The 23,321-nt window shown below is 40.3% G+C and overlaps 1 protein-coding gene across 10 annotated transcripts in view; it reads right to left on the bottom strand.

Annotated features, from left to right (window-relative positions):
• Positions 1 to 23,321, bottom strand: part of RBMS3 (RNA binding motif single stranded interacting protein 3) — a 716,669-nt gene that overhangs the window by 50,180 nt on the left and 643,168 nt on the right. For all 10 annotated transcript variants that reach the window (XM_074575088.1, XM_074575087.1, XM_074575089.1 and 7 more), the window contains 2 exons: positions 23,045 to 23,141; positions 20,390 to 20,440 (listed from right to left, as the gene is read on the bottom strand). In XM_074575088.1, coding sequence (XP_074431189.1) covers positions 20,390 to 20,440; positions 23,045 to 23,141 — 148 coding nt within the window. The remainder of the gene's footprint in view (positions 1 to 20,389; positions 20,441 to 23,044; positions 23,142 to 23,321) is intronic.

Below are 23,321 nucleotides of genomic sequence, written 5' to 3'. Positions count from 1 at the left end.
CTGTTCAGTTATGTCCAAGCACCAGCTACCCACAGAGAAACTCTCCATCACCAAAATATATTACTGCAACTGGTGATGTCCAACAGCCTTCCCAAGGATTGCGAAAGGTGGGGGGGATGCATCCCAACAACTGCATCCCCACAGGTTAACTCCAAGGTGAAGAGCACTGATGGCACAGAGGGGAGAGGCTTGTACCGTTACTGCCCCACACGCTGCCCGGTCTACGGAGGGTGTTCATCACCAGCAGCGTATCGCTACTGTGTCTTCTCAGGGCACTCTGTTTTAGCAGAAGGTTGTTAACAACAGAAGACTGATCCCCAAAGAGACCATTTTCCACATTAGCGAATGGACCACATCCATCCCATCACACTACCATTTTCAGAGGAATTACGGTGAAGGCAGAAAGCAGATAAAAAAGTGCTTTTTCAGCTCCCCAGTTACAGTAATGCCTAGAATGACGAAATACTGTATTATTACCTCTCTCTGCATTGATAGATGGCAATCTCTTGCTATTTGCTTCAAATTATAATCCATTTCAACCTACCTCAAAACAGTAGTCAATTTTTGCATAAGCAGATGAATGCAGAGAGTTCTGCATTTCTCAGAATCAGGCTGCCTGCTCAAGTGGTGCCCTTTGTCATAAACCAAAGTAGGCAAAAAAAGTAGCCAAAGCACATGGGCAAATGAAGTTCAAGTTTGCTACCTCAGTTTTCTAATGTGAATGCATTTATTGGACTAAATGAGGTAAGTCTCTCTGATTCACATTTATCCATACATGCTGTAGGGATACATCTCTATAAAAACATCTGTATGGAAACATCTCTATAAAAAGCTCTGATTTATTACAGCTTTTTGGTGCACCACCATTTCCTACCAGTCACTGTATACAAGCCCATGTGAATGCACAGCAGTCAGATCTGCAGAATTTTAGGTTGAAGTCAAAGATATTTCTCTGGGCTGCTTTCCTGAGTATCTTTTAGCTATTTGAATATTGTAGAGATGCTTGGTTTTCTCCAGAAAAAAATCTTTGTCTGTTCTATTTTCTCTGGCATCTAGCAATCAAACTACAATTGTGGTCAACACTAATTTCAGAGGTCCTAAGGATGAGCCAAGAAAGAGCAGTTCAAGAATTGTCAAGGTCTTTTTCTAAACCCTACATTTACATGCCAACAGAAGTCAGTTCTTCAGGCTACAAGGCAGCTGACTAGGAACTGCCTACTACCAAATACTGCTGTGAAAATGTCTCAGACAACGTCGAGCACCTTGCTTGGCAGCCAGGGAAGAATAAGCTGGTGGCCCACTACTGCGGTAAATGTACCAGAGTGAGTCTTTGACCCAAACTGGGTGATCAGCCCTCTGGGAAGCAGAGATTGGGCATCTGAGTCTACCATGAGCTCAGGGAGATGTCTTTTACAGGAAGGTAAGAAGGTATCTATGCTTTGGAAGAATAAATCATAGTATAAGCTAGAGAAAAAAAGGCCAGCTGGATGGTATACACATATTATTGAGATGAACAGTAAATTATTTGGAAAAAACACTTTGAGGGAGAATAAAACATCCTGTGAATTCAGGTCACACTTGGCACATAATTGTGACCAAAAGAATGAAAAAAATTGGAGCTGTCAAAATGCAATGTTTCCACCATATTTCAAAATGACACGTCATTTCAGCATTTATCTAAATTTGAAAGAAAAAAAGCTTAAAATTAGTTCAATAACCCAGAAATGAAAACAGAAAGATTATAGATATTTTGCCTTTGTTCTTCTTCTCACCCTCTCCTCACTCCCTAAGTTCTCTCCTGGAGTGGAGTCAAAACAACATTTTCACAACTTTTTCCATGTCACTACCCTCTCCCTCTGCACATTTTCACTTCAAGACAAGTTTCAGAGTTATTACTTGATTCTGCCCACAAAGCCAAGTTTTATTATTCACAGAGTACTATATATGTAATAGTCTTGTCAGTCCTAGCCAGAGGCAAAGGGTAGCCTCAGAGGAAAAAGAAACAAGAAACATCCAAAGGAAGATAAATAGGAACGAGATGATAGGCAAATGGGTAATACTCCCATCTTTTCTTGAGAGCTGTGTGGATAGAAAAAAGAGCGCTCTAATTAATTCCAGAGTGATGGGGACTCGAGGGCTGGACTCTGTGCACTGCATGCTTGTGAATCTTCATTCCATGTGAACCCCCTTCCTCCAAAAACCAAACAAATCCTTGTTTTGTCTTTGACATCAAAAGACACAACATAACTAATAGCAGATGTTCCGATAAACTCCAGTAGAGACCAGCCTCTTGGCAGCCATATTTCTGTTCTGCAGTGGCTTTTCCAGGCACACAGAAAATCCATTTGTGGGACTGAAAAGTACATGAAATGGTTTTCTGGTAGTATTTCTTGTGGTGTTTTCTGGTACGATTTCTACTATCGAGGAACTGCAGTATCATGGAGGACCCTGTTTGTGGTGTTTCAGCCCTGTTTCACTGCAAATGATTATAAAGGCGGGGAAGTGATGCAGAAATGCATGAGCATGAAGCATAAAATTGGAACTAGATGAGGACAAATTTTTAGCAGAAGCTGTTCGCAATTTCAATGGTTAAAATGTCCATAATCCAACAATCACAGTAACGTACAGATCTTAGTTTAGTGAATTTGAAAAATTTGGCCTGAAATTCTGCCCCTACTGAAATCAATTAGAGTTTTGTCACCAACTTGAATGCTACCATTTCACATTGTTTTAATCCTCAGAGACAGACACCAAACTGTACATTACTATGCAGGTATCCGATAGATTTTTATACCACAGACAGATTGTAATTAATTAATTATCCCAAGCAGATATGATTTCGCTCTTGTTTTCAGATTCAGACTGTAATTCAGTGATTTTTTTTTTTTCACCAACCCAATTTTAAATTTTGTGTTATTTCTATTTTCTGCAGTACTTGCCATACAGGCAGCCTATGGCTGCCTGCAGACTTCTTTAATCAAGTAACAAAATCTTATTTTATGGCAAGACAGTCATCTTGTGTAGAAGCTGAAGTGATTAATAAAGATAAGGACAACCAACCTGGGAAGAGGAAGGCAGCAAGTCTAATAACAACTTCCAGTATGAAACCATCTAATAAATAGTTGTTATGCGCACTGAGAACAATCCTTAGGCTGAAATGTTTCCATAAATTATTCATACGAAAGTTTTGGACAGTAAACAAATTTATGAAGATAATGATCTCTTTGCAATTCATGAACAAAAGTGGGGGGAGGGGTCAATCCCCAGAATAAATTGCAATGTATAAATCCACCAGCTGTAGGCATAACGTACTGATACAGAGATTCACTGCAGAAATTGTAAAATAATCCCTGTGTGTTTTCTCTTTCCAGAAAGACCGCTTTGAAGAGCAACTGCAGAGCCAAATAATTTAGCATATACTCATTTGCTGTTCTTGACCAGAGCACTAATCACAAGTTAGGAATCAAAGCCTTTGGACTATAATGGGTGAAACAAATCAGAACTGTGCACAGCATTAGCTCTGGTCTGCTTAAAACTAACAGCAAGCAAGCGTGAAACCTTTGTCAATACAGACCGCAAGGGGTTGTTGCAAGTTTGGGAAACATTGATGTACATTTTTGTTTGATGTACCAAACTGCTTTTCCCCAATTGAGGATCCATACTGAGTGACTAGGTGGTTTAAAAAGCTGAATGAATTTCACAATGGCAAAGTTTACTTCCAGTACATTTATTTAATGGCTGAGGCAACTGATGAAAGGGAAATAAAAATCTGATGAGGAGAAAAAAAATTAGACCAGAATCTAGACTCCCCCAGGACAATTTCTTGTGCTTTGTATCCTCTATACTGACAGACAACATATTTGCTTTCTAGCTAATTACCAACAAGACTAAAATTTTACATCTTTGATGTGTATGAGATCAAAGAATATTAGGAAATAAAAGTAAGATTAACATAATTGTCTTGTACAGCTATAATAAACCATGACTACATATACAATCAGACACCCTGCTCATCAGGAAAGCATAAACTAGAATCAATTGAACTAAACAAGAATCTTGTTTAGCTTTGCTTCCTCAGCAGCTTCTCACCTTTCCTGACACCCGCCACTGGATCGCAGATGCAAAGCCAGGAAAGACGCCCTCTCCCAGTGGCCCATCTGACACCCTGAGACCCACGGGAGCTCCTGTTTCAGTTGTTGAGCCTTTAAAAAATATGTAGCTGCTTTGTGTAGATACAGCGGGCCGTCAGTAGGGAAAGAACTACAGGATCTCCAGGTCCAAAATCACATATCCCTAATACTTACTTGATCTAAAGAACTAACTTCTATCTATTTCTTTTACTGCTATTGTCTACCTCATGTGCATACACAGACTGGGCACCAACCCTCCTTGGCAGCAGGCTTTGGTAGTGCGGCCTTTTCCTATTATGCGTATAGGATACGGTTCTCATCTAGCAAATCTGTGTCCTAGTTAGCATCCTTGCTTTAGAAAAAAAACCAAACAACCTGGTCCTTTGGTATATACCTGCATGCAATTCATACTCACCGTGGCTAAAATACTGTGTTAGGAATATTGCATTTTCTTTAAACTGTCTACGAGAACAATACTGCCCTGTAATAACCAATAAACACCTGGCTTTGACTGATCTGTTTTCAGCCTTCAAACACACAGCGTGTTTGTTTCCTCCAGAAATATCTAGTATTCCTACTTCCTCATCAGCTTAACTGCGAGAAAAAAATCAAAGGCAGCCAAAAGTAACTGCCTCCTAAGAGGAAAATGGGGTGGGAGCGTTTGGATCGCTTCTGCTCATTTAGGTGACGTGAAAGGTCTACTTCTGGCTAGGAGCTGTGAGCTACTCAGAGCAAAACCATTTTGAAGGTTTTATTTGTCATCAGGTGGCAGTCACAATGAAAAACGTCTATTGCACTTCAAGACAGCTGGTAATAAAGCAGTGTGGGGAAGGACTGACAGAATAACAGTTATTGTACCAATGTAGCTTCTAAGTTTTTACAGCAACTCAGCTGGAATGATACCATTGTATTAAAAGTGGTTTAGGGTATAAAAAACATTTGGTAGAGAAGGGCTCTGTCCCTCCCCGTTGCCAGACCAGGAATCAGAGTAACAAAATTTGGGAAAAGCAGGTCTCCTGCTTGATTGAATTTAGATATTTTTACTGTGTAGTTTTGCTTTAGTTCATGCAAGGGCAAGCTTGAAAATGTTTCCTTGCTGACAATTGCCTCATTCAGCACCCTTGCAAGCAGCTCCCAACAAATCGCAGTCTTCAAAGGCACATTGTTTTTGTTTGTTCTCATTGTAACAGATGTTTTGTATCATGTACTTCAACGAACTAATTCATCTGCAGAGGACCGCCTACTCTGGCTGGTGTGCATCCAGCTGTGGAAATAGCTCAAGTGTCATCTGTGGCCACTTTCATTCCATTCGTCTGATCTCACAGGATCTCAGTGACCGCATCCAAGCCCATAAAAAATAAACAGACCTGAGAACATCCTTTTAAAAAATTTCCAGCGGAGGAGTAATGCTACTCCAGGCAGGAAGCCTTTCTGGAAAGAATGTAACCGATGCTGAAGGAAGAGTCACTCAGCTCTGGAAGTCTCCTCCAAAACACGCTGCTTTTATCATGTGAACTACCCAGTCAATATTAAGAGGCACTGGAGCAATGTCATGTGTGATTTTGATGGAGCTGAGAGCTTCTGACTAACTCAGTGCCATGTCAATTAGCCTGAGCACCACGCAATCAATCACCACTTCTTCTCTAAATGTATTGAGCTCCCATTAGGAGCCGCATGTACTGTAAGGCTAGTTCATCTCAACACACTGAGCACTTTTATATACTGTGGGTCTACTGTAATATATTTCTGAAGTAGAAACAAAATCAATCTGAATTGCTCTGGAGTGGAAGCATATCCCATTAATAGCTGTGCACCAAGATTAAAATGTATTAGTGGATAAAAAATAGTCTGCGTCTGTAAGAAGTCAATTACTGCTTTCTTGAAAGTGACCAAATAAAACATCCAATACTAATAAAGAATAGACTTTCCGAAAATGCCTTTAAAATCAGCTGGGATCACTTCATCACAAGTCAAAACGTGCCTGGGATGGTGCAACCATTCCTTGATTAGCTTCCTTAGAAGAAGGAGCAACAAGTTGCTTTCTGAATTTGTTGAGAAGTCGACCGCAGTTTCCCACAGGAAATAAGTAGTTCCTGATAAGATGCTGATCAGACACTTCAATATCAGATCCACTGGGTTTGCTAATTACTTTCAAACCACTTAGTCAAGTCACCCGTTAAGAGGAAATGATTCAATTGCAGATCCACTGAACTGAGAAACTAGGTGACCAAAACTCCTTGTGGAGCTTGAATTACCCACCTGTGTAAGAGCCCTCGCAATATGTCAAACCAAGTAGTTAATTTCAGTTTTGAGAAGCAACTATGGCTGCATTTAATTAGACAGCTTGGCAAGATTTTTAATATTGTACAACACCAATTATTGGAGTATTTCAGAAACATTTCAGAGGCCTTTGAAAACCTTCAGGAAAATTAGAGCCTTATATCAATCATCAGAACCGATTCATCACTTTTAGGAAGTTGCACTCCAAGTCCCTGAACTCTGCAGAGAAAATTTTAAAACTTGCTGGCAACTGTCCTATATTTTAAAGATGATGATTCATCTTTTCACTTCCGATCAGGCGTATTTGCTGTAAACTTGCTATTTGGGTATACCTACGGGTCAGCTGCTTCAAGGTCTAAGCAGATCACTGCAGAAGGCCTGAACAGCTCGCTGCAGCTCGTGACATTTACTGTACTTCCTAAGTTGGAGGTCAGCAAAATGGACTCACTCACGACGAAGCTAAACAATTTCACATTAGTGTCCACTGACTTCACAGCAACTAATTAACCGATGATATCTAGGGTAAAAATGGGTGCCTGACAGAAGTGTCTTTTGGGACATTTAAGTCTTTGTCTGCCACACATTCTAATCTTTTGACGATTCTGCTGTTGCTTGGCTTGGGCTCCCACTTTGGAGCATGTCATAATGATAGATAGCATTCTTTGAAATAGAGAAAATACTTCTCAGAGGGAAACCACCACATTTGAGCAAAGCTATTGTCCTTTAGAACATATAACATACAAAAGCAATGTCTGTGACGTGCCTAGGACTTATACTGGATGCTGGAATTATTAACTTCAAAGAGTTCCATCACTTCTATTTATCCAAAAGAATTTTACCAGCACAAAAGAGTTAACATAGCCTTTTCTTCTGCGAGAAGAAGAATAAATATGGCATAATACCCAGTTACATATTGTCCCAGCTTAGCCAAGATGAAAGGAAAGAGCAAGGCACAGTCTCATACTTCACTTGACACAACAGCATTCACGGCATGCTCCTACTTACTCCTTTACTTGTCTGTTGAACAAAATGATGAAAAGAGACTGAGAGAGGATTCGAGTACCTTGCATATTGGGGAGGCAAGCAGATACCATCACAAACAGATCATGGCTAATCACCATAGCCCACACTCTCAAAGCCATGACCTCTATCACTGATTTTTATCTAGAAGACAGATTTGAATGGCATGTAAAGCTCGAGGAAGAATGACAAATGAGCACAGCTGAACATCCAGTCCCCATGCAAGGAAGTTCTCTTACATTATGGTACTGGAAACTCCTCAAGCTGTATTGCAAAATCTTTACAATGAGCTCAGTCTGCTTATAGCACAAACCTCTCCAATATTTTTCTTCTGAATCGATGGCAGGTCATTGACCTATTTATATTATCCCCGTGAAAACATCTGTGGTCACTATCCACTGAAGTACAAAGCCCAGAATCTCAAAGATGTGCCCATCACCTATGCAGTGCAAGCAAAAGGTTTCTCAGTGTTATAGCCAAAATGGAACTTTGTCACCCAAGGATAAACGGTTTGGCTTTGCTGCCTTCAAAAGTGGAGGCAAAACAAAGGAAAGGGCAAAACTGGTATGGAGGTCCTGGGAGCTACTCCGGGAAAGTCACACATGCCTGTACCATGAACGCTGGCATGGATTGAAGGTAGGTTTGCTGTTGTGAGTCCAAATCTGAGCACTGAGCCCAAACTCTCTCTTGGCAGCAGCAACAGTACCAAGACTACCTTTCAAAGACCATTTTACCCCCATCACCCTGCCTAAGCACCTGCCTAAAATTGGCTCTATAGTCACCTCCCATTAAAACCAACAAGCCCAAGGTGTTGAACACATGTGAAGATTTAGGCTGAAATGTGACAAAATGGGATATCAAGTGGAGGCTGAAGACGTGAACTGGATGTTACTGTCTGTAGACGGCAGCACGAAACCAGGGGAATTGCACAGACCTTTCGCTTCAAATTCGTGTTATTCCTCTGCTGTTCTTGTGGGAAGACGTGGCCTGTCACAGCTTTAGCTGTCACGATGAGTGGCTTTGCTTGCTGAACTTGGAGCAGGAGTTAGTGAGGGAGCTAATACAGCTTTGCTACTTCTACAGACACGAACTGGGAGAGAAAGGCGCTGCATCTGTCTGTCTATCAGAAACACTCAAACCGCTCCTGACAAATGTCCACCCCCTCCTCTCCCTGAAGTAAGACCTGTGACAAGCACCAGGAAACGCTCATTGCATCAAACAATTCATCCCCATTTAAAATAAGTACACCTAGAGCAATCTTCTCCTTTCCACAGAAATGACATGGCCTGCCAGCAGGAAGAAATGCCAGTGGTGGAGTGCATGCCGCCACGCTTTTCCCAAAACAGTGCTGGTACTCCTGGCGCCCTGGAAGCCAGGGTGAGCTAGGAGCAGTTGCGTCAGTGTGGATGGGCCAGCTTTACAATGGCAGGTCTCTCTCCCTACCTGCCAACGGAAAATATGCCTCTAGCCTCAACCCCGTCACATATGGGACATCTGTGAATGTGACGCCCACCCTCTTGGCTGGAGGCAGACGATAGACTAGTAATTTCCAAAGCTGCAAGCAGGAGAGTTTTATTGATCGCGCTAAAGAGGAAGGCTATCAAGCTGGGAGCTGACACAGACTCACATCCTGTGTGGATTGGGCAAAGAGGGGGTGCATAATGATTTACAGATTGCCTTACTGGAAAAGTACAAAGGCTGTTTGAAAGCAGGCTGTTTGCTGTGTGAATCATATGCAACCCTCTTGTCCCACCACGGAGATCAGTAGCAGGGTGTCAACCCTGTGACCCTCAGCTTGGAGCTGAAGAACTCATCCAAGTTATCCTGGACTGAGCCCTGGATGAGGACTCTGCACATGGTTTTTTTCTGTGAGTTATACAGCTTTTTAGGAGGCAGAAGTAGACATCTGATAATGAGGAACGCAACTGTCTTCCTGCTTTGGGATGTGCGTGTGGTTTGCGGTGCGCAGAGAAAAGGTAACATCCACCAGATTGCTCGCTCTGAAAAGCACAGTGGTGAAGGGCTACACCTGGGATTTGGGATGGATGTTAGACAGGGGCTCTCCTGGGCAACAAGGCCTGCAGCGACATTACAAAACCTCCCAGGAAACTTATTTAAAAGGCATGGAGTGGGAAGGCTGTTCAGCAGACATCCTTTAACTAGGTATATTCAAGGCTGTAGTCAGTCATAAGAAATAACAAATTGCATTTAAACCACGGTTAGAAGAACTGAAAATTCAACCCCTAATTTCCACCTTCCTTTTAACAATAGGCCATTTGATAAGAAATCCTACCCTGCTGGAAGTGCATCTCTCTTTGGCAGGCAGTCCAAAAAATAACCATTCAGTGGTTTCACTAAATAACAACTCGACACTCCTTCAAAATTCTTCAGACTCTGTTGATCTGTCACTGTGTTACACAACTCATTCTTCATCAATCCACTATGAAACAGTCAAAGAATGTTCAGTATTTCTACTATTATATTTCACTATTTGTTTTTGCAATCATGCAAGACAGAGGTTGAAACCAGGCTCTCGACAATGTTGCAGATACCACTAATTCATAACAAGTAGCTTTTTAGCACACACTGTTGAATGCATGGACTAAGAATGGATTTATTCCTAATTTACACCAGTTTGAGAGGAAAACAAGGCCATAAGGTTACAACCTGAAAACTTCAATTAAGCAATCACTCCACTTCAGTGGGACTGAAATCAGTTTAGGAAAGATGCACATGATTTGATCTAGATTTGCCTCTGTATCGCAAAGCTTAGGTCAATATTACATGCTTTACAAAGACATTTGAACTGAAGAGAAAGTATTTTATCTAATAGAGTAAAAAATGAATGGCAAATACTGTTAGACCTGACTACATTCAATAATAAGCTATTACTTATGATATCTTGGACGTTTCTAACTTGCAGGATGTCAAATCACAGTGTACATTTATACATTGATATAAAAAAACCTGTTAGCACTGTCTCTGCAAAAATAATTTAAAAATAATTATGTTATTAAGATGTTTCACCAGTTACAGTCAAGGAGGTGTTAATTAGTCAGTCACTTACTCAGACACCTCAGTAAGTATGTCAGGTATGAACACAGAATTGGGGGGGGGGGGGAAGACAAAGCTAAATCTAGAGGCTGGAAGTAAGATTTGCTAAAAGTCTATATGAGACTTTGCAAATGATATTCAAGCACCTAACAAAAGGTTTCTCACATAGACAAATGAAAAACAAGGACAGAACCCAGAGCTGGGCTCCCCATGCAGTGAGCATGGGGTACACACTAGAGGTATTTCAGAAGTAGCCCCAGCAGGATAAGGACACTGCCTCAGTTTCCCACATGAGCCATCAGACAGCAGAGGCAGCTTTCTGAGAATGAGAGTCTGGGCAAAGGAATCAATACAGTCGAAGGAGATAAAAAAAACCAGAGAAGTCACTGAACAAAAGGTGCGGGTGCAAGTGAAATGAGGAACCAGGGCTGGATCATCTCTACTGCAGAGCAACGGAAGAGCTACCACACGTAAGCACAGGTCCAATGGCCAGGACTAAAGGATATTAATGAAGATAGAACACAGAGAGAACCAAAGACAGAGCTAGCTAACTTCATTTTTTAAAATAAAATGACCAATTTTCCAGACAAGGGACATGCAGCAGATCTAAGCTCTCTGAAGGTCAATAAAATATTTCAGTCAGTGCTACGCCAGAAATTACTAAACTTCGGGGATAATAAAGAATTAACTAAAGGGGAAATGACAACAGGTTGTGCTAAAAGACAAGCTACACCCTTCAGTGGGAAGGTCACTAAAATCTCCATAAGGATTATTCTCATCCAATATTTTTAACAATGCCTTTGAAAAATAAGTTTTGGGGAAGTTACAAAGTTGTGAGGGACATTCAGTAGAGTGGCAGATTGAACACCATACAGGAAGGACTGAGCAAGGAGCAAATTCATGAAGACAATTAGACTAATATGTGGTTTCCTTTATAGCATAGGAACATTTGCTGGAAACCTGAAAGAAGGAGAAAACCTAGGTATATCAGTAAATTACAGGATGACTGCATTACCAAGGTTGTGTGCGCAAGGGAAAAAAGATGTTCTTTTACGATACAGCAAAGTACTCCCAGTGAAGAGAAGGAACTGTTAATGCTATTGTACAAAAGGTTGGAATACTGTGAGCATCAGCTGTCCCAGAAAAATGAATTCAAAGTGGAACAGATCCAAAGATGGGTCACTCTTGCAGCCAGAGGTACAAAATCTCTAAGTTACTGCAAATGCATGCATAGTGATGTTGACACAGTTAGCCTAGAAAATGAAGATACAGGTAAGATTTTTGTCTATAAATTAATGTGGTGAACAACCAGGAGGGAGAAGAGTTACTGAAGGTAGGGGATAATGTTTGACCATGAACAGATGGATGTAAAATGAATAGGAGTACCTTTAGGATGGAAATTAAAAACGCAGTGCTAAGCCTCAGAGCAAAGGTGTTCTGGAAAAAAGCCTCCCAACAGGATTATCAAGAGGCAAAAAATCAAACTATTTTGTCAGGTTTTGGAAAGGATTATATACCATGGTTCCTGGATACAACAAGAATCCTGAGTCTTATAAACCGGTCACCAAGTCCTTAGAGTACATTATTATAATTTTTACACAATTCCTGCACTAGAAAAATCATGATGTAATCATAAGTAATATATAGATTAGCTAATTTCCCCTACTTATGTAAATTGGTCCTTGAATACACTTGCATAACATAATGGTAATTTATGGAAGTGCTTTTGTTCTAAGGATTAGGAATGTGCCAGAGTCTCCTTCATCAACTTATTGCTGCAGGCATGATTCTCTTCTCATTCTCACTGTTTCACACCTATGCAATTCAATTTTCTTAAGCAAAGTTAACTCTTGATTTATACTGATAAAAATAAGATCCAATATTTCTCCTTGTAGCTAGGACAGGCTTATTTTAATATTTAACAGGAAAACCCTAAATGTTAATAGTATTATTGTGAGGCTGTGTTTAGAGGCATCAGTCAAGACGGGCCTTTGTTCCACCAGACTTTTCACAAACATCTAATAAAAGCTATTTCGTCGTATGACAGTTTTATAATCTTAATAGATGAGATTAAAAAAAAGACAAATGAGAAACTGAGGCTGAGAATAAAGATGTTTTCTCCAAGGTCACACATCAGTGGCAGAAGAAAAAGTATCTGTCACTAAGTGCCCTAAGCCTATGTGCGTCCTTTGAAACCAGTGTGACGAAAGGCAGGCTCAGGTCAAAAAGGAGCTCCGGCAAGGTTGAATATAGCTATATATTATATTTATAGCTGAACAAGTATGCATGATTTCCATTTGGAATTTGCTTCCAATAACAGTTGAATCCTCTGGGACAAAACCCCACACGAATACCATATTTTAAAAAATAACAATCCAATAATTAACTTTGCAGTTTACACCTTAATTCGTACTTAACCCCCTTCCTACTCAGTCACATATAAAAGGACATCTTCTCAATAGCCTCAAATTTGACTTGATCCTTCACTAGCAGGAATTCACATTTACAACTTTGACAGGTTGTGCCGGTCTTTATAATTCTTATTTTGGAGTCACCATAGTTACAGTGCTGTGCTAGCATTACTCTAGTTGTATAAAACAGCTGTTCCTCAATAATGCTATTCCAGGTTCACAGGGCTGTTCCCTTCTCCAAAGCTGCCTATTGTCTCATCTGTAATGGAAATGCTGATTTTCTGCAGTAGAGGGATGGGGTCTGGGAAGCCAAAAGGAGGTCCAGGTCCCTTTCTGCTGGAGAACTGTCCTGCAGCAACATCCTCTATCCTTAACTGCATTATGGAAACAAGAACCACATCTCCATCATGGGAAAGGGACCCACCACTGTGTGAAGCAGGCACCCACAGTAGATCATTCCCAGCCTTGTCACGAACTAGCGTGAAACCTCTGTGCTCCCAGAGCACAGAGCTTCTTCAAAGATTTTTGCTGTCGGTGGCAGATGAAAATTGTTGCCTTTCCTTTCTACCCTCACAGAACTTGCATGTTCAGCAATTGCGCTATACGACCATCTACGTTGCAAGCAGGCTTGTATCCCGCTTACTACACACGTATTGTCTGATAAGCCAGACATAGCAGAGCTCTCACTGCAGAGGCTGGATAATATCAGCATCAACTGCAAGACAACAGACATTACCAGGCAAAAAATAAGAGACGGTCCATAATGGAGGATAAATTTGAGAGGACTGTAATGTACATGTATCACTTGCCTCTTTAGCTCACAGCACACATATGCATGCATAACCATAATGCAATACACATGGCAAAATATTTGAGGTGAGCTAAACTGAGAAATCATCTGACAAATTTATATCACATGCTTACCTAATTCACCACTCTGCTGAGCCCATTACTTTCTGCACACTCATTAATCTAACTCTTGGCCTATAATTAATACCATGTGCTTACGCAGTCCATCGCGCTCTCCTGATCCTATCACATTCTGCCTACTTATTAATCTACCATGTGGAAAATAACTAACTTGACCAGTGTTCAACAAATGAGGAATTTTTGCTCCAAACGGCAAACATGACATATGAACCTTACAGGTTGTGTAAGGTTTTTGACTTGGTGTAAATTTAAAACTTGACGTAAATGCAAATCTACATGCAACCAGAGACATTACATATATTATATGAAATAAATAAAGTATTAGTGATTTTCAGTCTTAGTTGATGTACGTGAAGTTGGAAAAGTTAAAACAGTCTGCAGGCTTATACAAAATTAGAGATTGATTTTTTAAAAAATGCACTACATTCTTCCACAGAAGGTACTCTAATGTCTATTGATTAATAACTATCTTTTAAAAAATAGCTCCCTTTGATAAAACTTACTGCATTTAAACAGCTGTTGTGCTAAGATTTCTCTTGACAATGAAGGTTGGAGGTTAAGGTTGCATCTTTTCTGTTAAAAATAAATCAATATTCCATAACCTGAACCAGAATTTCCTGGCTTCAAAATCTCTGAGGTACCTTTCAAATTTAGTGTCAGCCTTCTCTTCCAAATATCTTTTCCATTTACTTTTATAGGTTTGTATAAAAATACATATATATATTTTCACTAATTTAAATGTCTTTAAAAAAATCTTAGATTCATGGTTTATCCATTTAATATTCACACTATCTGTAGAATATTTGAAAGAAGAGAAAATTTTACTAGAACTCTTAAGCCTTTTTAGGATAAAACAGCAAAGCACAAATTCTTCAAATGCAAGGGCCTTCCTACTGGAAACACTTGTGGTTCTCCTGTCCATGTTTTCTAAGTGAATCCATATGTGGTGTGTCTTGCTGCCATTACAAAAAATGTCCGATTTCACTAGGGGGCTCTAGCAGAGTGTCAAAAGGGGTTGGAAATCTAACTTGGATATATCTTTTTCTGCCATTCATATTAATTCATAATAATTTCTACAACAGTAGAACAAATGACTGCAGCAATAGTTTGATATGATTCCAGAAGAGCTGTATAATCAAACATACCAACCCCTACACTTGAGTACAAGATGTAACTTGGGTGAATTGTTTCCACCTGTTTACTTTTAGAGGCATGAGCTGGTTGAGCTTGGACACTGCTTTTCTGTCCTGGTCCTGGGTACCCTCCTCAGCACAACAGCATCTGGCTCTAAAGAGGGTCGGTAAGCACGTGCTCAGCTGAGTCTGAAACTACCCGTTTAGTAGCACTGAGACAACATCTATATACGGCGGGTGTTGGGTGAGAGGCAGGCAGAAATGACCTCATGCGAGCCTGCCTGTCCCAAAGGAACATTGCCAATTACGGTCTTGATTATCAGAGTTATGGAATTGGCAGTCCTTGATTTTCTGCCTCGGGAAACACTGGAATTAAAATTGTTCAGCAGAACTTTGGCATTGGTATTTGGTTAGTTATTTCAACCTCTAAACTCTTTAACCTTAAAAGTTCAAGTAAGTTCACGTTCAAAGGATCTCTTAAAAATACACAGCTAAAAGTTAAAAGACTAGCTGGAGATTCCAATTTCTAAGGATTATTTCCTGTTTACTTTTCATACCAGCTAGTCGAACTCTCACATTTCATCTCGGAGGCAGGACTCAACCGTCTGCAGAGGACACACTTTGTTCCCTTACACTCAAACAGGCAAATGCAAGATGGACTCCCGGCTCTATTTGCTAAAAAGGTAAAGCAACAACCGGGAGGTGGAGAAAGCCATCTCGGGAGAGGGACACTCAACCCAGCACAAGGAACTTCTTTGTTCGAAAACGTAGGAATCAAAACACTGAAACTGCTGTGGTATTTTGGGTATTATCCAAAATAACACAGTCGCCAGTGAGAAAATGAAAACCGATATATTTCAGTTGGACAGTTTGTACTTTTTACGCTACATTCATGCACAACAATCAAAAGGCAAGAATCTGGAGTCCTTACTCAGCCTCGCTTCTCACCGAAGTAGGGGTTTTACACTGCTTATGAAATAAGAAACATTTTTGTTGTTGCTTTTAAAGACAGATAGATTACATTCAGCCATGGGCCAGAGGAAGGAAGACAGAAAAAAATAATAAGGGCGTTTGTTAAGACATTGACCTTTCGAAAACGGCTGTAAGGGCTTGAGAACTGTTCAGAAGAGAAGTTCTCCCCAGCTCACTTTATCACTATCAATAGCAGATTTTTCCATATGCTGCTCTGCTTGCACCCTCCATGTTGCCACTGGCATATTCCTTCTGCAGCTATTATGCAGAAACTGTTCCAGACTGACAAGAACATCTATCTGTGCATACACAGTGATTGCTTATGGTCACACAGTCTTACTTGCGAATAAAAGAGGGTGCGTGTAAAACCAGTGTGCACATAGACTATTAGGGTAGAGCATTTCTGTTGGTTCTCTAAAAAAATTTGCCTTTACAGAGGAGTACATGTATTATTTGTAGTGAAGATTTGAATCAAAAAAATTTTGCACAAATGTCATCGTTAATAAAAATTAAGATTATCTATATGTCAACTGACTTTAAACAACGTGTTTTTCAAAGTTTTCCCTGAACCGTCAGACAGCCTTTGGGGACTACAGGAAAAACATACTAATATGGCAAATGTTATAAATCCCCAGAATAACTCTTATCCCATTTATGTTTTGATTCTGTCATCACTATCCATCTACCCTTATCCTGAGGCAGTAATGAAATACAAGACTTGTTTCAAGTAGGGATGGGTGAGCACTGTGCTTTGAAAGCTATACTTAACTAAACGGAGCCCAGACTGCCATCAGTGCATTAAACGCTATGCCAGTATGAGTTCAACCCCACACTGCCATAACTCTCCTGGAGCTTGTCTTCCATTACTGCTAGTGACAGGGACCAGGGCACGTGGCAAAGCAACAAAACTGGCAAACTTGCGGCATTCTTACGCGGACACAGGGCAGTCAATATGGTCAAAAAGTGGTGAAGGCTTCATTTACAAAGGGTACAGTTTTCCAAAGTGTCTGAGTCACACATGAGCCTCGAGGTAAATTTTTCATCACGTTCACATGATTCAGGAATCTTGTTTTCCAAAACCCTGAAGGTTGTGCAAGCACAAAGATGCGAGAGGTTTTCACGTGTGACTCTACTGTGCCAGCAAAAGAATATTTTTAATACTATTTATTCTAAAATAGCACTGCTACCTCAACCTATTTGATATTAATTTTCCATGGCTTTTAGTATAAGGCTAGCAAAAATTACTGATAACAAAAAATAAAAACCCTTTAAAAATTGTATTTGCAGTTGCTCATTGGCATCAACCTATGATATCAAGGTTAAAAGTTACAGGAAAAATCATGAGTAAATTATGATACACCTGCAGAGTCCTTGACTGCCCACCTGACTCTCTCCCATTAGGAAAAAAAATTTCTGACTGTTTTTTTCTCATAGAATTCATTTTGGTTCTATCTGCTTTTAAGGAGATCACGAAAGTAAGAAAACAAACAAGGGCGGGGAATCAAAAGCAATTTATGTAAATATTTTCCAGTTAATATATATGTTATTATTATTTGTTAGGGTTAGAGGTTTATCCGGTTGTAGTTAAAAAGCTACAGAAGGAATTGGAGATACAATCTTTTACTACAGTGGGGAGTTTTAACCCACCAAATAAACAGATACAGAATGCACACATTAGGAAAATGTGGCTGAAATCGATATATAAAGGGAAAAAAATGAGCAACATGTCTGGCAGGCCAGCCTACTGCAGGGGATATCACCGAAGAAAGAGGAGGGTATTGAAATGAGCAGGGAGGCAGGTGCCGAAGGAGACGAGACGGGCAGGCAGAGCAGAGGCAGGCAGAGACAGGGTGGTAGCGCCGGGCAGCACAGCTCTTCCCTCCGGTTGGCAAGCTTGCCAGCCTGCGAGAAAACTCCTGTCTGCAGGCTGAAATGAAAAACCTCCTTTGTCTCCTCTACAGCACGGTCCTGCCTCTTTTTCTGTCGTGAGGGACACTACGCGGTGTTAAATTATACATAAGTACCAAGTAGGACTTTCTGTCGGAAATTAAAAGCTAATCATCCAGTAACATGATTTAGTGGATACTTATAATCAAAACAAAGAATTAACCACCAGCATTCGAACAATTCAAACTGCTTTATGTATGAGTTCATCTCGACTCACAAAGAATAATAGAGGCTTAACAAAATGTTCTCCTTCCTGGGGCAAGGGGAATGTAATATTTATCTGCACTGGTTTCCAGTGGGACATCACGTGCCACAATCAATCACCTCATAAAATATTATGAAATAAAGTGGTGGCAATTTAGATAATAACATGGCAAACTAAGTTACAAGAAGAAACAAAAAGCTAACCAAATTAGAAAGTTCCCAGTTTCAAGCAGCTCACAGGGTTACCAAAATTCACGTCTTAAATTCTGCCAACGTTATCGCAGCCTTTTCTTCATTTTTTTTTTTTAAGCCATGGATGTGCCTAGAATAGAGTCTATAGTTAGACATGAAACTACAGCAAACTTACAATGGTCACAGAATCTTTATTTTCTTTCAAAACAGGCCATTAATTCTGATGTCTCTTGGGTCCTCTGTGTAGTAATTCTCTGACAACTTTACAGACATTTCTAATAAAGAATTCATCTCTGAATGAAACCTGGGGAATGGTAGTTCTGCCTTTTTGCTTTTATACTTCTTCAGTACTAAATGCCTCATGTCCATTTATTTAAGAACATAATCTTGGGAAACACGTGGGAAAAACCTTTCAGTGAAGAGACTGGGATTGCTACAGACGACACATGGAGGTAACCTGCAATGGCAACGACGCTGGAACTGAAACGTTACACCACGTATCCACTGTCCCTCTCTTTTCCACCTACAAGCACACACCCTTTCATTGACACAACTCACTGCCTGGCAATGAAAACAAATTTAACCTGGCATGTTGAGGGTGCCACTCACTACAGAAGTTATTTTTCTCTTCACGGCCATTTCCCGAGGGGTAAATACATCCAATTACCACATCAAAATACCTCTTCTAGTACTGCAGAAAAATGCTTTGCTGAACATCATCGAATAAAACTCAAACACACATATACATAGAAACTGTGACTGGTAAACTGCTTAGGTTTTCCTTTTAGAAAAGGAGTCTGTCTGCAAGGATCAGAGATCCTTTGGCTTCCGCAAGTCTGATAATTCATCATATACACACATCTAAGGTTTCTTGTGGTCTGCAATTAAATCCCAATATTAGAACACAGGACTGCTTGTAACGGTGAGTTTGTTCGACATAGCTCGTCTCCCTACAAGGAACACAGAAGTGGCTTTACTCCATTGAGATGGAAACGTCCAGCAGAGTCTGGAGAGAGGCGCAGCACCACAGCAGTAGGAACTGGGCTTCCAGGAGACAGTCAGTCCCACCCTACGGTCATTGCCTGGTGAAAGAAAACTGAAGAACTTGTCTCCAAAGAGCTGAGGGATGTGGAAGGGGGCTTCAAATTGCAATAAGAATCCTATGCTACTAAACAGGTATGTAGTGTAGTTGTATCCACGTTGTTGTGTAGCTAACCTCCCACCAGAGGTTACTCTATTACGAAGTCAAAATATTTAGCACAAATGTGAATAACAAACAACCCTAAACTATACACCTTCATTTTAAATTTACCCTCCTCATAAAAATCAGTGTATTGCTGCTTGCGTGGAGTACACGTTTGAATTTTGATTAATGACACCGTTACATGGAGCCGTACCTGAGAAACTGATCAAAGGTAGGAAATGAAACTAAAGCAATCTGTACATAGTGGGATTTGGTATGTTGTTTCCTTCTAGTATATTGCAAATATTTATGCAAAGTGCATCAAAACTCTTCTGTGAGGTAAACAAAAAAATCACCTGCACTGCTTCTCATGAATGTTGGTAGCGCAGCTTTAAGTAATATTTATAAATTGATGAAAGATTTACTCAGGGGAAAAAAAAAATAGTTGACTGGTCAAATCATAAAGCAGATTTAGATTTGGCAGAGACTCCGTAAGACAGCTGTGCTTTACCCTTCTGCAGTACTTGAAATGCATTACTGAGGCATTGAGGATCCTTTAAAGTATATACAACTACAAAGGACTTTTTTGATGGATAAGAATATAAGGGAGGGGTAACATGTGTTGATCCTGGCAATTCAAAGTATTCAAGAATGCAGTTATCTTGCAGTCCCTGAAGCAAAGCCTCAGAAGCAACACTTTAGAGCTTGTTATTCTCTTATTATCAATGCAATTAGATAACATATCACCCGTCCTCCCCTTTTCACCAAATCAAATGGTGCTCCTTAAAGAAGTGGAACCTTTACAGCAGAGGGCTCTTGCCAAAGGGAGCAGCTGGCTGCTCTTGCATGACCTAGGACTCTAATGTGGCTGACAAGCAGAGCAAGGCTACAGTGTAAGCACTTTTAGCTGGATATAAGCAAGTATCCACTTACTGTTGGTTGCATAACATATGGCGGATGAGGCATCCATGAAGTACTCTGGACCTGCATATCAAATACTTTTAATTAGCACAGAAAACTTTAAAACAGAACTCAAATATCTACGTGGAAATATTCTTTCCATTACAACTATGGAGCTAATTTTGGCAAAAAAATTAAGTCATGTAACAACGCAAAATTCATTTATGCTTCATAAAGTTATTGACCAAGGAAAAAAACCTTTCAAATTTCATTTGATAATGTTTTCTACCAAAGTCAGAAGTCTGAGTGATTGCACCACTTCTATGATCCACACTTTTTTATCTCATAAAGCAGTCTTCAATATTCCATGTTGTCCTATTTTTTTCATTTGTATTGTTTGCTTTCATCCATCAATATAATCATGAACATGTCATCCAACCGACAGTGCAGGAGACATAAGATGTTCAAAGTTTGTTTTCAAAAGTATCTGTATGAACTTTCAAAGGTATAACATTTTCTGAGATCCCAGAATGATTTATTCTGTTTTCACTAAGAACTGCAGATGTAATTCAGAGTTTTTGAAGCTTATTCTAACTGAAAGCTTCCACGGCAAAGCTGGCTTAAGATGCCCCTGCCCCCCAGGATCAGCTCTTATGTTGGGCACCATGGGGTCTGTTCCCACCAGAACTCTATATGCCTCACCAAAGTCTTTCTTTGTTGTTCTGCCTTATGAATGACACGTAACAGATTCCACGGATATGCCAGTTTTACCAACAATTAAATGCATTACGGAGTTCTTGTGCATTTGTGGTGGCATCTCTAAGCTGTAACTCCATCTTGTGCTAAGCGTGAATGGCCCACATGCTATCATAACTCAGACTCAACCCCAAGAACTGTGTTTTCATCAGTCTGGGCACCACAACATGCAGGAAGTATGCAAAAATATACCTGTGCTACAGCCATCAGTGGGTAACTCACTAGCTATCCCCAAGTTCACAGAAGGCATGTGGCCTCTCAGACTGAGCACGAGCAGGGATTGCTAGGAGAAAACCACAAGGTCCTGATTCTCCAGATGCCCTGGATTTTTGTTCATGAAGCAAGCGGTGAGAATTCATTGTATAATTGTGTGCCTCAACACTTGCTGAAGTTTATCAAAGTAGAGTTTTTGTCAAGAATCAAGCTCAGTGAAACATCTTTAGAACCTAAACCAGTGCACACACATGCAAACACGCCCCTACTATGGTTTTCTGTTGTGAATCCCCACTAGTTAAACTATATTAGAGCTGCCACAGTTTGCTGCTGTTCATTGCTCCCACTCTCACACCCACCCTCATGCAGTTTCTCCTCTGTGCCAAGCTACAGTCTTTGGGCTTACACTGAAAACTATCTACAGAGAATGATACGGGCTAAAAAAAGAATCAATCCTTTTGGTGCAAATGCATCAAACCACAAACCAATGCAATGGTTCAAGTCAGGGTGGGAAAAGGGAGCAACTATGACTTGCGGAGCAGTGATGGAAAGAAGTGGCTGGGTGGCCTGAATTCAGTGGCCTGAGTAAGAGGGAGGAGGTATGACTCTTAAACCAGCTTTGCTACTGAGAAAAGCGCATGTGAGCTGCACTCGTATGTCTCTGGCACTGACATTTCTTTGGTGTTGCCATTTACCGAAATTTACTGAATTTATCTCACCAAAACAACTTTTGTTTGGCAAGTTTTACATAGGCATCTAAAGTGAAATAACACACAAGTCACAGAAAATTACAAGAATCGTTTATCTTTGAAGATCAAGTTCAAAACATAGTAAGTGTAAGCACAAACTCCCAGAATTACCTGTAAGCAGTAGCATACCATCTCAAAAATAAAACAACCCCAAACTAACTCTAACATTAAGAATAGCCCACCATGCAGCTTTGCACGTCTGGGTAGCTTATCTCAGGTAGGATTCAGGATGGGAAGAGCACTGAGGCTATAGGACAGAAATAACTGAGGTGAGAAAATGTACAGCCAATGACCAGCTTCAGAGTGAAGCGATATGTTCCCAGAGAATGGCTAATAATAAAGCTATGCAACCTGGTTTTGACTTCCATCTCAGAAAGCCAGAGCATGGTAATAATTTCCCAGTGGAGATCTGAAGGATAGGTTGAAGAGAAATTCTGAATGAAAAAACATGTGGGACACTAAAGAAGGATATGAGGACAGTTATCCCCAAGTAACTTGCTTTGTCAGGAACTACTGGACAAAAATGAGCGCTTTTAAAGGATGCTGTTACTGGAGCAAATACAGCTGAGGTCAAAAGGTCAAAATACTATGCAATCAGCATAAATTGTAAAAATGCATTTAAAAAAAACTTCTGGCTAATGAAAGGGAGCCAAAATGACAAACTGTTTCAATAAGAATGACAAACTTCTGCTGTTGTCAACTGGAAACGAAGCAAAATGCTCTTTACTAGAGAAGCTGATTGAAATAAGAAAAAATTACTGTGGCTTTCATTGCAAGCATAAGGAATGCAGGAAACACTTCAAAATGTACTCCAAATGATACCTGAATACTACTAGAAAGCCTTTTGTTTTAAGTGTGACTCAAGAGCGCAAGCACTCACACAATTTTCTGTGGTTTACACTCTGCCTTCATCCACATCCAAAACATAATTAACTGGGAAACACAGTAGACAAGCGCAAATCTGACGTACCTGATATGTAGAGACAGGGGAAGCAGCAATGAATGGCGTGATTGATGTCTGTGGAATCATGCGGTTTGTTGGAATACTGTACGGTGAGGAATAAAATCTGCAAACAAAGAACAAAAGCGAGATTTTTTGAACCTTTCGACTGCTAGGCTCTGACTGACTAATTCACTGCCTCCTGGGCAAAGACAAAAAGAGTCTGCACAGGTAATTATGTCCATCTATTTCCAAAACCACAATAAAGAAGAAGTGATGGCTCCACTGAACAGATCTTGAAAATGGA

Source organism: Larus michahellis, chromosome 2 (genome assembly GCF_964199755.1).
Source record: "Larus michahellis chromosome 2, bLarMic1.1, whole genome shotgun sequence".
NCBI classification, from domain to species: Eukaryota; Metazoa; Chordata; class Aves; order Charadriiformes; family Laridae; genus Larus; species Larus michahellis.
Note: the sequence above shows the minus strand (reverse complement) of the source record. Positions and strands in the feature narration are given on the sequence as shown.